The sequence below is a fragment of the Phascolarctos cinereus genome, unplaced genomic scaffold (genome assembly GCF_003287225.1).
Source record: "Phascolarctos cinereus isolate Bilbo 61053 unplaced genomic scaffold, phaCin_HiC Scaffold_4;HRSCAF=312, whole genome shotgun sequence".
NCBI lineage: Eukaryota > Metazoa > Chordata > Mammalia > Diprotodontia > Phascolarctidae > Phascolarctos > Phascolarctos cinereus.
Window position 1 is genome coordinate 591,193,598 of NW_027555847.1, and position 16,102 is coordinate 591,209,699.

The window sequence follows — 16,102 nt, forward strand, 5'->3', positions numbered from 1 at the left end:
GAAATAATATAAAATGAAAAGATATCAAGAAAAATTAAAGCAAACAAAACAAAAAGTGAATAAACTGTTGAGTATTTTAAAAGAAGTGCATTTTCAAAGACTGCACAAAGATCATTCATCCATTTGGCTACTGTTTCTTGCAGCAGCTATAATAGGGAAATAAAGATATAGATAGTAGTGACTGATAGGGAGGCAGAGTAACGTATGAATGAATGTTAACATTTTTGAGGGTAATTTTCTTTACACCTCTAGCTAGGCAGCTAGATGGCACTAGGGACAGAGCACTGGGCCTGAATTCAAAGCTTGCCTCAGACACTAATTCAGCAGGTTACTTAATAACCTTTGTCTGTCTTAAATTCTTCAACTGCAAAATAAGAATCATAAAAACCCTACCTCATAGGATTACTGTGAGAATCAAATAAGGTGATACTTATAAAGTGCTTATAACAGTGCTTGGTCAACAGTAGACACTAAATAAATGTTATCTTTTTTTCTAAAAGTTTTCAGGCAAACACAACTCTGCACTTGCAGTAAAGTAAGGAGGAATCTTGATCTTACTAATAAATTTTTATTTTATTTACAAGTTTAAAGAAGGACAACTAAAGTGTAAATAATTTATACATTTGCACATACAAGTGCAAAATTTGTCCTCAATGCTGCTCCTTTCTAAATCAACATCAAATAGAATCATAGAGCTTTCAAAATGAGCTTGAATGACAGAAACAAAAGCTAATACACCGTGCCCTAAATTGAAACTGATACAATTTCTGGCAAGAGATCAAGTAATACATTCCGTGTAAGCCTGGTTCCCTTTCACAACCTCAAAACAGGAAAAAATAAAGTAACAAAAACAACAACAGAAGAAAGATCTCCATGAGATAACTGACTCTGCAGCACAATGTATGAAGAGCATATGACAGAGGACTCTAGATGATATTTCAAATCCTACTTCAGACACTCACTAGTGACTGTGGGTAAGTCACAACCTCTCTGTGCTTTGCCTCACTCATAAAATGGGTTAAAATAGCCCCTATCTCAAAGGGTTGTTGTGAGGATCAAGTAAGTTAAATGCCATGAGCTGAGCGAACCTTGACATGCTATATCATCAACATTATGATTAGCAGAGGATTTCTATCATAGAGGACTATGATCCTATACTGCCAGTCCCAAACTCTCTACTGTTTTCAACTGTACACCAGTGGATAGAGCTGTACCTACAGTCAGCAAAAATTCAGTTCAAATTACATACACATCAGACACTTACTAGCTATGTGATCCTGGGCAAGTCACTTTAGCCCTCTTAGGCTCAGTTACCTCATCTATAAGATGGAGATAATAATAAGATCAGGATAAAATAATATTTATAAAGTGCTTTGCAAATATTAAAGGGCCATATAAATGCCAATTTATTATTATAATGATGATTGTTATGTTGCCTTTTCTCCAATCTGATCTCCAAATGTCAGTGTCTATAATGACTATAAAAACAGAAGATTCCTGGGACTACTGATATGTATAGCGTCTGTTGCTAACTCTAAGTCCCAATCCCACCTCAGAATAATTCACCCAAATTTCCTAACCCATAAGTGCTTACCCAGCTCCAATGAATGAAATTCTTATCTAGGTGAGGTAAAAGGAAGGTTTTTCAAAAGGGAGAGATTATGCTAGTAGAAGTATTTCAAAGTAGGAAGGGCAATTGACTCCGATAAAGAAGAGGGGAGTGTGAATGGAATTATATAAGGCTAGACTGAAAGGGGGGAAAAGAGGGAAGTGAGGAGACTAGGACTGAATATAAACTATAGGTACGTGTCTTATTTCCTATTTTTGAAGAAAAAGGTAAATACAACAGGATCTGATAGAGAATAAAACAACCTTAAGAAATAGAGCCCCAAATATTGATGAGATGAACTGATAAATCAAACAGAACAGTATGGCAGAATAAATTAGAAAGAAAACAAAACAATTTGCTGTGCAAAAGATTCACACTTAGAATTACAAAGATTCATAGAGGGCTAAACAGTAAGGATTAAAATAGAATTGATTTCACAGCTCAATCTAAAAAATCCATCTTGGGCAAGGAAATAAAAAGATAAAAGTGAAGAAAGACAAGTAGGGAAACTATATTTTGTTGTTGCTCATTCAGTCACAACCCTATGTGACCCCATGGACATTATCTATGGGGCTTTCTTGGCAAAGATACTGGAGTGGTTTTCCCTTTCCTTCTCCAGTGTATCCCCCATTTTACAGATGAGGAACTGAGAGGTTAGGGGTTAAATGACTTGCCCAGAGTCACATAGCTAGTATGTGTCTAAAGCTGAATTTGAACCCAGATCTTCCTGACTCCAGATGTGGTGCTCTATCCATTACACCACCTAACTGCCCAGGAAAATTATATCATGTTTAAAAGCACCACAGATAATGAAACAATATCAATATTAAACATATATGCACTGAACTGGAGAGTATCTAAGTACTAAAAGGAAAAGTCAAATGAATTATGAGACCTAGATAATAAGGCAACATACTCAATGTGCCTCTTTCAGATTTAGAGAAATCTAACAAAGTTTTATTTTTTAAAATGAACTAAGATTCTGACTAGAATACCATAAATCCTAGATAGGGAATGTAAAATGTAAGCTCTGTGAGGGGAAGGACTATTTTTTTCCTTCCTTCCTTCCTTCCTTCCTTCCTTCCTTCCTTCCTTCCTTCCTTCCTTCCTTCCTTTTCTTCCTTCCTTCTTCCTTCCTTCCTTCCTTCCTTCCTTCCTTCCTTCCTTCCTTCCTTCCTTCCTTCCTTCCTTCCTTCCTTCCTTCTTTCCTTCCTTCCTTCTTTCCTTCCTTCCCTCCCTCCCTCCCCTCCCCTCCTTCCTTCCTTCTTTCTTTCTTTTGCTAGGCAATGGGCTGAAGTGACTTGCCCAGGGTCACACAGCTAGTAAGTATTATATGTCTAAGGCCGGATTTGAATGCAGGTCCTGAATCCAGGGCCAGTGCTCTATCCACTGCATCACCTGGCAGCCCCTCAAGGACTATTTTCCATTACGTCTTTGTATTCCCAGTGTCTTTAGCAATTACTAGCTAGGCATCTTGAAGAGTTCACTACTATTGAGCACTGCAGGACACTTTTACAAATATTCCCAGCTAGAGTATAAAGAACCCATTAAAAAATATTAAATACAGCCTTTATAGATCAAACAAAACACAACAAAATTCTAACCAGAAAGGGGAAAAAAACAAAAATTTTTAAATGAATTATAAAAATACTTTCCATTGTTATGGCAACTGTATTTGTCATGGATTGATTTATAAATTCTGTGAGGGAAAGAGCTCTTTTCCATTGAGTCTTTGTATCCTCAGCTGCTCAGTAATAAATGTTTAGTGGACTGGATTGGAAGTCTCTTTCCTAGATATCCTTAAAACAGGGCACTCAGTTTCTGGGTCACATGATAAACAAGTTAGAGAACTAGATATTTCCACTGATCTACTTAACCTCTCAAAAAAGAAATTATATACCAAAGAAAAAGAAACTTCAGGTGTCACCATGATTTAGGACACTGAGAATTCAGGCTAAAAACAAATAAGCAAAAAACCAAGCCAATGAACTGACTTCTATATTGAGCTAGCTCATTAAGAAATTCTCCATTTCATCACAAGCTACCAGCATTGAGGTGGTATTAGCAGAGCCACATGGTCTCACAACAAAACCCAACCCCACACTCTGCTCTCCCCTTTCTCTTTCTAGTGCTGTGGAGATCCTGGCTCCAGATTTCAGAGTTGTCTTGGGCCAGGACAACAAGCCAATGCTCCTCTGCAGCGCTCTAGACTATAGAAGTTTTCTCAAGCTATAGAGCCAGTGTCTTGGCAGGCAGCATTCTGCGCTGCAAAAGATCTCTGCAGAAGACCCAGGAACAGAAGGAAATAGGCAGGAGATGGGTCTGAGCTATAAACACAGGTCAACATTGTATTCCATTCCTACACCTTCCAGAGACTCACACTACAAAAATCAATCCAATAGCAGCAGCATGGCAATTCTCTAGACTGTCAGTACCAGGCTAGAGAAGTGAGGAACAGAAGGAGCACAGGGAACAAGACAGGACGCAGCAACAGGACACAGTATGAATGAGGGCTGCGTGGTATGCCATTAAGCATGAGGGAGTACTCAGCATATAGCTGGGGCTATTTTGTCCAGCCAAAAGTCACTTGGGGAAGAGACTAGGCTGGTGTACCAAGAACTGCCCAATGTGGAAGAGGTTGATTGAGATGCTTTGAGGTTCAGCCCCCAAGGAAACCAATTTGAGAGGAGAGAGAGTTAGAGAGTCGGAAAGTAAGCAATAGGGGAAAATAAAAGGAAAAATGATTGAAATTACCAAAAATGTCAGGAAAAAGAAAACTCAGAAACTTTTAAAATAAGCAGATACTTTTTGTGGTGGCAAAAAATTGGAAATTGGAGGGATTCTCCTCAGTTGGAGAATGGCTGAACAAGTTGTGGCACATGATTATGATAAAGTGTTGTTCAGTTGTTTGAGTTGTATTCGACTTTTTGCCACCGCATTTGGAGTCTTCTTGGAAAAGATACTGGAGTGGGTTGCCATTTTCTTCTCCAGTTAATTTTACAGATGAGAAAACTGAGGAAAACAGAGTTAAGGGACTTGCCCAGGGTCACACAGCTAGTACACATCTGAGGCTGGATTTGAACTCAGGAAGATGAGTCTTCATAAATTCAGTTCTGGCCCTCTATCCACTGCATCAACCAGCTGCCCTATGTGATGGAGTACTATTTAGCTACAAGAAATGATGATGGATGTAGTTTCAGAAAAACATGGCAAGACCTATATGAATTGAAGCAAAATGAAATGAGAAAAATCAGGAAATCATCGTGCATAGTAACAGCAACACTGTAATGATGATCAACTATGAAAGACTTGGCTACTTTGATAAATACAATGATAAAAGTCAATTCCAAAGGACTCATGATGAAAAAATACTATCCATCTCCAGAAAGAATACTGATAACTCTGAGTTCAAACTGAAGTATAATTTTCTTGCTTTCTTTTTGCTATTTTTTTGTGTGACATGGCTAATATGAAAATGTGTTTTGCATGATTTCACATGTATACTTGGTATCATATTATTTGCCTTCAAAATGAGTGTGGGAGGGGTGGGAGGGGAAAAAAATCTGGAACTTAAATTTTAAAAAGGAAAAAAATTGATAAATAAGTTTAAAAAGAAAATAAGCAGATAAATAAATAGGCAAAACATGAAACAAAAAATATATGGCCTCAAGATCTAGCAAAAAAAATAATAATTATGAGAGCAGAATTTATAACCAACACAGCAAAAATAATGGGCACAATAGAAAGACTGTAATTACAATGCCAAGTCTCACCAAAGAAATGAGAGAACATAGACTGAGAATGCAAATACAAAGAAGTGAAGGATGATTTAGAAGGGAAGCAAAAGACAATGACATTAAAAGAAAATATGCTCCCTACGCAAGTAAAACAGTGAACTTGAAGAAAGATGTAATGATATCAGGATAATAGGTCTCCCAGAACACAACAGGCCAAAACACCTTAACACCACAATGCAGGAAATAATACAAAAGAAATGCCCATACCTTGTAAACACAGCGAATGAAATGCTAATGGAAAGAATTCAGAGTACTTCCCTCCCCCCCCCCAAAAAAAGCCAAGGCAACAAACTCTAAATGACATAGTAGCTAAATTTAACAATTTACCTCAGAAAGAAGTTCTACAAGCAAGAGAAAAACCTTCAAATACAAAGAAAAAGAAATTCGAAAAACACAAGACTATTCTGTACCCACCAGAAAACACAAGAGGGCAAAGAATAATGTTTTCCAAGGAGCAATGGAGCTCAGGATTCAACCCAGGGTGACCTGTCCTACAACTCCAAGTTTAACCATAAATGAAAAGAGATGGATATTCAGTAATAAAGAAACATTCTTAGAAGGAAAAACCAGACATGAAGAGGTTATTTGCTTTTCAAATGCCCAAGACAACAGAAAGGAGGAGTGAACAAATATATAATCCAGGAGAGTAACAGCAACAGAGGGACAGCAGAAAGACCACTAAGAGATGTCTTCTTTTCTAAATGTACACAAAGAAACAAAGACAAAAGCAGAAGTCAGGTGGAACTAACAATGAAGAGGAAGGCCTAAGGCATTATGAAAAGAATCTAGTGATACCTTACCTACAGGTGAATCAATATTTTTGTAGGACTACATTACAAAATGGGAGGGTGAATGAATTAAAGTGGAAAAGGGGAAGAAAAGGTGACAAGGAGATAAAGAGGAGTGTGTGATGCGCACAAGTGAAATTGAGGGTTAGCTAGCAAGGAGGACAAGGATACCCTGCAGCAGAGTAGTTGAACAGGTGGGGAGAAAAGAAGATAACCAAAGGGAGGGTACAGAACAGTGGTGGGCTGTACAATCAGAAACCTGGTAATGGTGGGAAAATCCTAAAATGAGGCACTGTTTTCTTGTCACCTGCAAGAACTGTTCTGGAAATGGGCACAATGGAAAAGGGGAATCCTCAGAACACATTTTAAAAGGCAATGACAGAAAATTCCATGAGAATACAAAATAGATACCTTTGAATTTATGGTTCCTTGAGGAACATAGAGAAAGAAGAGAGAGAATAGATAATTATAGGGACCAGAAACCAGAGAATGAGGGTATAAAGTAGATAGAAAGCGAAAGTGGATAATAAAAAGAGAGAAACCCTCTCTGGAAAGAAGCACAAAAAAATTAAAATTTAAAAACTAATGAACAAGATTAGTTGAAGAGAATAATGGGGAATCTACTTGACCGAGATAAAAAAAAAATGAAGGGAAGACTTAAATAACCAGACAAGGTAGGAAAGAACAATGAATTAATAAGCAAAACCCCAAAGAGAAAAAGGTAACGGAGAAAGGGATAGGGGGTGAGAAGAAGAGAGCAACTGGGAATAAGCCCATCTTAAAAAAGAAAAAGCTAAAGTAAATGAAAGAACCCAGTACTGTGTTTACAACAGAAAATGAAGAAAAATCATAACGTGAAAAAATCCAATACAAATGGAAGAAAATATAAATATAACTCATACCTTTAAATAGACTAAACAATCCAATAAAACAACAACAAAAAAAGTGAAACTGCATAAGAAAACAAAACTCTACAATCCATAGCTTACAAACAGCAAGCTTAAAAAACAAAGATATAAACAAAACTGGAGATGGAAAACAAATTTACTATGTATCAAGTGAATAAAAAAAGCTAGAGTTATAGTCATACTATCTGACAAAGCAAAAACAAACATCCCCAAAATAAAAAGGGATAATAAATAAGGAAACCACATTATTGTGAAAGGAAACACAGACAACAAACCAGAATCAGTAATAAATTACATGTTCCAAATTCCTTATACTGAAATTCATAAAGGAAACACTATCTGAGCCACAAGAAGATAGACAGCAACACAATAGTAACAGGAGACTTTAATATCTGTTTTGGATAAGTCTAACAGAAAGATAAACAAAATGGAAAATATGAAACTGAACAAACTGTTGGAGAAACTAGAGTTAAAAGATTTATAGTATCTTCTGAATGGGACTGCAAAAGAATTACATATTTCTCAGCATCATGTAGAATTTTTACAAAAATTAAAAACTTATTAGGGCACAAAGATATTACAAACATATGTAAAAATGCAGAATTAGTTAATATATCCTTTACAAACCAAATGCAATAAAAATAGTCACTAGTTCAAGGACCACAAACAAAAGACAAAGACCCAAATGGAGAATTAATAATGAAATCCTAAATAATGAGTAGGTCAAGGAACAAATCACAGAAACAATAATTATGTGAATGAAAACGACAATCATGAAAAAACATACCAAAATTTCTGGAATGCAGCTAAAGCAGTCCTCAGGGGAAAGATCATATCTCTATAAACATACATTAACAAAATAGAAAAAAAAGAGGATTAATGAACTGAATATACATTTTTTAAAATAAGAAAGCCAACAAATAAACAAATTTAAAATAAGCACAAGAGGAGATATTAAAAATTAGATGAGAAACAGATAAATTGGAACCAAAAAAACTACACAGAAATGATAAATAAAACTAAAAGATGATTCTCTGAAAAGATAAAATTAATAAATCTTTAGCTAATCTGATTTTTTAAAAAGGGGAGGAAATTAAATCAAAAAAGTAAATGAGGATGGTAGAAACAGAACCAGAAGAAATTTTTTTACAACTCAGAACATATTATGCAGTTATATGCAAATGAAACTGAGAACAAAAAACAAACAGAATACCTTAAAAATATAAAACTACCTACCAGAAGACAAGATAGAAATCTTAAACAATCTAATCTCAGAAAAGGAAATACATCTAGCTATAAAGGAATTACTAAAAGGGAGGTAAACACTTCTGTTCCTGATTGATTCACAGAAGACTATTGTCAAACTTTTAAGGAACACTTAGTACCAATATTTCACAAATTGTTCTCAAAAAACTGGGTAACAAAAAACTCTACCAGAATTCTCTTATGAGACAAGTATAGTACTAATACCAAAACCAGGGAAGGATAAAACACAGAAGGAAAACTATAGGCCTTATCATTAATGAACATTTAAACAAAATCCTATCAAACAGACTTCATTTATTCAAGAAATCATTCATTATGATCATTATGATTTATATAATGGATGCAAAGATGGTTGAACACTGGAAAAATAATCAACATAATTAGTCATATTAAAAACCAAAATATCTAAAACCTCATGACAATATCCATAGATGCAGAAAAACTTTTGACAAAGAAGAGCACTCTATTATATTAAAAACCCTACAATGTATAGGCATAGATAAACTTTCTTTTAATAGCATAAAAAGCATCTATCTCAAACCAAAAGCAACAATCATGTGCAATCACAATATACTAGAAACTTTCCCAAGAAATTCAGGAGTAAAGTAAGGATACCCACTCTTCCCCCCCATTGGATATAGTTCTGGAAATGCCAGCAACAGGAAGAAGACAGGAAAAAGAAATTAGAGGAATAAATATAGGTAAAGAAGAAATAAAACTATACCTATTTGTTAATGATATGATGATATACTTAGAAAATCTTAGGGAATCAGCAAAGATGCTGAGTCAATTAATAGCTTCAGCAAAATTGAAGAGTAAAAACCTATAAGGATTTTTTTTTAGGTTATCAACCCTCAAAAATCAACAGCATTTCTATATAATAATAACAAAAACAAAAAAGTAATAATAGAAAGGGAAATCTCAGCCACATAATTACAAAATACATAAAATACCTGGAGCTCAACCTACCAAAGAACACCAAAGACTTCTATAGATTCAATTACAAACTACTGCTTAAAAAAATAAATAACAATTTAAATAGCTGGAGGAATATTCAGTACTAATAGGTAGGCCACAGCAATGTAATAAAAATGACAGTGCTTCCAAAGTTAATTTATACTTTGGATTCTGTAGCAATCAAATTACCAAGGGGATACTTTATAATATTTGATAAAATAATAAAATTCATTTGAGAAAAACAAAAGATCTAGAACATTAAGGAAAATGAAAAGAAGTAAGGATAAGGAGGAATAGCATTCGAACGATATTACAAAGGAGCAGTCATCAAAAATATCTCATCTTGTTTAAAAAACAGAGAGCTAGATCAATGGAACAGACTAGATAAGATAGAATCAGGAAACAGTGGAACCCAATGGCTCAGTGTTTGAAAAACTGGAAAACATAAATTACCTAAGAAAAAAAATTATTTGATAAAAACTTCTGGGAAAACTGGAAAGCAGTCTAATAGAAGTTAGGCATTTATACCAATACTTTAAATCATACTCTACTAAGTTGATATACAACCTTAATATTAATGATTAGACTATTAAAAATTGTAGGAGAAACACATCATTTACTTCTCCCACCTAAGGGTAAGAGATATATTCTTAACCAAACAAGGGAGAGATTATGGTAGTAATTTTGTGGTGATTACAAAAAGCAAAATAGATAACTTTGATTATATGAAACTCATAAGTTTCTGCACTGACATTAATGCATCCTGGCTAAGAAGGGCAGTGGTCAAATAGGAAGTCTTTATAACAAATTTCTGACACAGGTTTCATATCCAAGACTTATAAACAATTAGTAAGTACATATGAGTGCATACATATGTACACACACACACACACAAAACTCATAGCATAGCCAATTCCCAATTGATAAGTGGTCAAAGGATATACAACAGTCCTTGAAAGAACTGAAAAGTATTTACAACCACATAAAAGAATGCTCCAAATCATTAATAAGAGAAATTAAAATCAAAATAACCCTGGGGTTTTACTTTACCTCACACCCTGCAAAACTGGCAAAAATGATAAAAAATAGCAATAGTTAATGCTGTAAGGGTTGTGTAATGAAAGGCATACTAATACACTGTTGGCAGAGCTATAAAATGATAACACCACTCTGGAAAGCAATTTCAAATCGTATAAATAAACTGACTAAAATGTCCATACCCATTGAGTCAGAGACTCAATTACTGGGTTTATACTCTAAGGAAGACACTGATAAGAAGTCCATACACACACACACAACACACACACACACATTATATATATATATATATATATATATATATATATATACATATATATATACATATATATATATATATACATATATATATATACACATACACACACACACACACACACACACACATATATATAAAGATTTCTAGCAGTACTTTTCGTGATAGCAAAGAACTGGGAACAAAGTAGGTGCCTATCAACTGGAGAATGGATGAACAAATTGTGGTAGATGCACTGTTATAAGAAATTATATGAGGGCAGTTAGGTGACACAGTGGATAGAGAATCTGCCCTGAGTTCAAATCCGGACTCAGACCAAACACTTGACACTTACTAGCTGTGTGACCCTGGGCAAGTCACTTAACCCCAACTGCCTTTAAAAAAAAAATTTATATGTGTGGCAAATACAGATAAGCATGGAAATGTTTATATGAATTGATATAGAATGAAGTAAGCAGAACCTATAGATAGACAGATAGATAGATAGATAGATAGATAGACAGATAGATAGATAGACAGACAGATAGATATAGATATAGATAAAATTATAACAATGTAAATGGAAAGAACCACACATTCCCAAATCAAAAGTGAATGTGCAGGGAAAACTTTATTATATTATTTGAAAAACCTTATTATAATATCATTTGAACCTACCTTTTATTATTTATCCCAAGGTTTATGCATAAGGCCCTCCTGACCCCAGAGACCCTCCAGGAGAAACAGAGACTACTGCAAGGACTGGTTGGGACCTCACCCAATGCTTGTGTTTTGGGTTAGGCCAATAGCTTGTGTTTTGACTTTACTTAAATTTTATTAAATGTATATACTTACCTGCTGATGTGCATCTCAAACAAGGAGACTGCTATTTTTGGAAACTATCTACCTACAGGCCATTCAACTTATACCCTTGTTTGAACTCAGATTCAGGAGGGAGCTGGACACACTTTTTTCCTGGCTCTCCTTTCTGCCAAAAATGACTTAATCAAATTCTTTCTAAAAACCCTTTTTAGGTTTCAAGTTTTGTTCTCAACCAATAAATGTAACAAAATTATAAAGATCAAGCATGATTCAAATGAAGAGATACGAGAAGACAGCCCTAATCCACCCCTTGTGGAGGTGAGCAGTTTATAGTTGTTACACGTAGCATATATTTTCAGATTTTTTTCCAAAGTATCAGGAAGTTGTGCTGATTTTCTTCCTCTTTGAAAAAATACATTTGTTATATAGGCTCACGTTGTAAGAGGGAGTGGTAGAGGGGAAAGGATATTGAGAATAACTATGATGAAGTAAGAAACATAAGATATCAATAAAAACATTTAAAAATTTTTAAATGTGCTTATGTTAGGGGGAAAAAACAGGGCAGTTATTTATGACTTCAGAACGGCTGGATATGATTTGGCCTAAAAACAGATGGATTACAGGATCATGAGATCTAAAGGTAGGAGCCTCTGATGTCTTCCACTACTACTATTACCACTATTACATCTCCCACTACTACTACTGAAAATATTAATTTTCACTTCTGTAACATTTTTAGGTTCACAAATTGCTTTCCTAATAATCATCTTATAAAACAGCAGTACAAATGTTGTCATTTCCTTTTGAATAGATGTGGAAATTAGGGTGAATAGCTGAATGATTTGCCAAGGGTCACAGAGCTAATAAATCTCCAGGTTAGGACTTAAATCCACATCTTTTAATTCCAAATCTACAGCTTTTCTCACCACACCACAGAGCCTACAGAACCATGGAGATTTACTGACTTCCTATGGTCACAAAACTAGTTAAGAGGCAAAAGCACAAGGTGAGACAAGTTTCCTAAGAACTTTACAATACTGATATGATCTGATACTTTATAAATTAGGGATAAGGGTTTGGCAAATTTTTAAAAGGCTACCCTGCCACCAGATGCAAATGAATACACTGGTCTTACCTTTCATAGAGTTTGGCAGATGCATCGTATACATGGGGCATAGTACATTGTGACCTAGTTCCCAATGTCAAGGTCAAAAGGAAATTAATAGGAAGAAAGTATATGAGAATAAGAGTGATATCATGATAGCAGAAAATAAAAGGAAAAGGAAGACTTTCTTCAATAATTTAAGTAATTAAGTAATTTATCATATAGGTTTTTGGGCCAAAACCTAATAGTAGTTTAAGCCAAACACTGTAAGTTTCTAGTACCAGTAGAAAGACTATTCAATGCCTAAAAGATATACTGTCTTAAAGAATATACTTGTCTCTGAGAAGAACATTTGTCAAACAATGTCCATTTACTTTTGTGAAATAACCTAAAATCATTAAAATGACTCAAAACTTGCCTACATGTATTTAATAAGTGCAGAAAAATAACAAACAAAAAAAAGCTTATACAGCATCCAAAAATCTATACAGTAACAATTTGAATTGAGTACCTCAGTTTCCTCATCTGTAAAATTTACTAGAGAAGAAAATAGCATACCACTCCAGTATCCTTGCCAGAAAATTCTTAAATAGGGTCACAAAGAATCAGACATGACCGAAATGACTGAACAACAACAAATAAAGTAACTGACTGATCCCTCAACAGGCTGGGCCCTTCCATAAAATGGAGGCTGCAGGAGGAATACATCAATGGGAAAAGGAATAAGGGCCCACAGTGATATATTCCAGGATAAGCAGGCTACAAGGGTATAGCCTGTTCCAAGGCAAAGAGGTCCCCAGGCATTGAGGAGAGTTTCAAGATAAGCCAGCAGCAAAGAAAGCAGGATTCTGAAAGTTTAGAAAAGTAAGGAAGAGGGAAGGATAGCAGGTGAGCCTGGGCCCTTCCACAAAATGGAGGATCCAGGAAGAACTCACTAATGGGAGAATTGGGGCAGGCCTTGCAAAGGAATTTAGTTAGGGACTATAGAACAAATAGAACAATTAAGGAATCAGGAGGCAACAAGGCATAGTAGAATAATCAGTGACCTTGACTCAGAGAACTTCAAGTCCCATTTCTGTCTTCATTAGTAATGTAACAGAAAGTCAAAATACCTCTGAAGCAAAATGTATTTATAAAATAGGGATACATACATTTATTTATTTTTTGTTTGTTCTGTTTTGTTTTTCATAAGGCAGTTGGGGTTAAGTGACTTGCCCAGAGTCATACAGCTAGTAAGTGTTATGTGTCTGAGGCCACATTCGAACTCAGGTCCTCCTGACTCCAAGGCTGGTGCTCTATCCACTGCGGGACACATATATTTAAACTATCTACCTTGCAAAGTTATTGAGAGGCAAGCATTTTATAAACTGTAAAATGATGAACAAATGAGTTGTTACTCAACATAACAACATCTCTACTGCAGTATTAACTCTTGATTCTTCAATAAGCTATAGAAGTCAAAGGATTTTGAAGAAAAAGGGACCACAGAGATCATCTAGTCTGACAACCTCATTTTTCAAATAAGGAAACTGAGGCCTTTGACAAAAGTCACACAGGCAATAAGAGTACTGGGGCTCAAACCCAGGCCCTCTGATATTAAATTTTGTGTTCAAATTTAAATTAAATTGCTTCCAGTTGGCCCTTAGCTGTCCAAGGCTATGTTAGTGGAGTACAATTTCAGACGAGATTTCAATCAGTCAATAAAGGCTGATCAAGTGTCTACTATCTGCCAGTCACTATGGTAAGTAAGCACTGGGGATACAAAAAATACAAAAGACAGTCCCCAATCTAAAGAAGCTCAATAATGCAGGGGACAATATACAAACAACTATGTATAAACAAGCTATATATAGGATAAAGTGAAAATAATCAGCAGAGGAAAGACACTAGAATTAATGGGGATCAAGAAAGGCTTCTTGAAGAAGATTTTAGCCCAGAGTTGAAGGAAGATAAGCGAAAGAGATGAAGAAAGAGATAACTGCAGGGATGGTAGACAGCCAGTGAAACAGCCAGAGTAGGAAGATGGTGTGTCCTGTGGCAGGAACAGAAAGGAAGCCAGTGTCACTGCCTCACAGAGTACATGGAGAAGGTGTAAGGTATAAATAAGACTGCAAAGGTAAAGGGTGAGGGAAATATTTTTTCTTTATTTATTTTTAGCATTCATTTTTTTAAAAAAATTTTGAGTTCCCAATTCTCTCTCTCCCTTCCTCCCCTCCCCCACCCATCAAGAAGGCAAGCAATATATCAATTATACATGAAGTAATGCAAAACATTTCTATATTAGCCATATTGGGAAAAAAAAACAACCCACACACAATAAAAAGAAATACTTAAAATATGCTTCAATCTACAGTCAGAATTCATCAGTTCTGTCTCTCTCTGGAGGTTGATATTTTTCATCATGAATTCTTTGGAATTGTTTTGGATTATTGTATGATCAGAGTAGCTAAGTCTTTCACAGTTGATCATCAATGCAATACTGCGGTTACTATGAACAATGTTCCCCTGGTTCTGTTCACTTCACTTTGTATCAGTTCATGTACATCTTCCCAGATTTTTCTGAAACCAACCTGTTTATCATTGCTTATAACACAATACTATTCCATCAAAATCCAACCAAAATTGTTCAGCCATACCCTGATAGGCAACCCCTCAATTTCCAATTCTTTGCCACCAAAAAAAGAGCTGCTATAAATATTTTTGCACATATAGGTTCTTTCCCTTTTCCTTTGATCTCTTTGGGATACAAGCCCAGTAGGGGCATTGCTGAGTCAAAAGGTATGCAAAGGTTTTATAGCCCTTTGGGCATAGTTCTCAACTGTTCTCTAGAATGGTTTACAACTCCACCAACAATGCATTAGTATACCTATTTTTCCACATACCCTCTAGTATTTATCATTTTCCATTTCTGTCAGTGCTAGCCAATCTGATAGGTGTAAAGTGATACTTCAGAGTTGTTTTAATTTGTATTTCTTTAATCAATACTGATTTACAATATTTTTTTCATGTCACTACTTACAGCTTTGATTTCTTCTTCTGAAAATTGCCTGTTGGGGCAGCGAGGTGGCGCAATGGATAGAGTACTGGCCCTGGAGTCAGGAGGACCTGAGTTCAAAATCTGGTCTCAGACCAGAGACTTGATACTTACTAGCTGTGTGACCCTGGGCAAGTCACTTAACCCCAACTACCTTGCCAAAACAACAACAACAACAACAACAACAACACTGCCTGTTCATATCCTCTGACTATTTCTCAATTGAGGAATGGCTTTTATTTTTACAGATTTGGCTCATTTCTTTATACATTTGAGAAATGAAGCCTTTACCAGAGAAACTTGCTATAAAATTTCCCCCCAGTTTCCTTTCCTTCTAAATTTGGTTGCATTGCTTTTGTTTGTGCTGAAACCTTTTAATTTCATGTGATCGAAGTTATCCGTTTTATTTTGTAAAGGAAAGATTATGAAGGGATTTGAGTTCCAAAAAGAGCATTTTAAATTTGATCACAGAAGTGCTAGGGAGCCACTGAAATTTATTTAACAGTGGGGCAGTGACATGGTCAGTGCTTTAGGAAGATTACT

General features: G+C 35.3%; 1 protein-coding gene across 7 annotated transcripts in view; it reads right to left on the reverse strand.

Moving 5' to 3' along the window:
• STK3 (serine/threonine kinase 3) overlaps positions 1–16,102 on the reverse strand; it is a 485,213-nt gene that overhangs the window by 154,254 nt on the left and 314,857 nt on the right. For 6 of the 7 annotated variants that reach the window (XM_078153675.1, XM_078153672.1, XM_078153676.1 and 3 more), the window contains one exon: positions 7,890–7,940. The exons of the other annotated variant lie outside the window; for it this stretch is intronic. In XM_078153675.1, the coding sequence (XP_078009801.1) occupies positions 7,890–7,940 (51 nt within the window). The remainder of the gene's footprint in view (positions 1–7,889; positions 7,941–16,102) is intronic. 7 annotated transcript variants of the gene reach the window in all.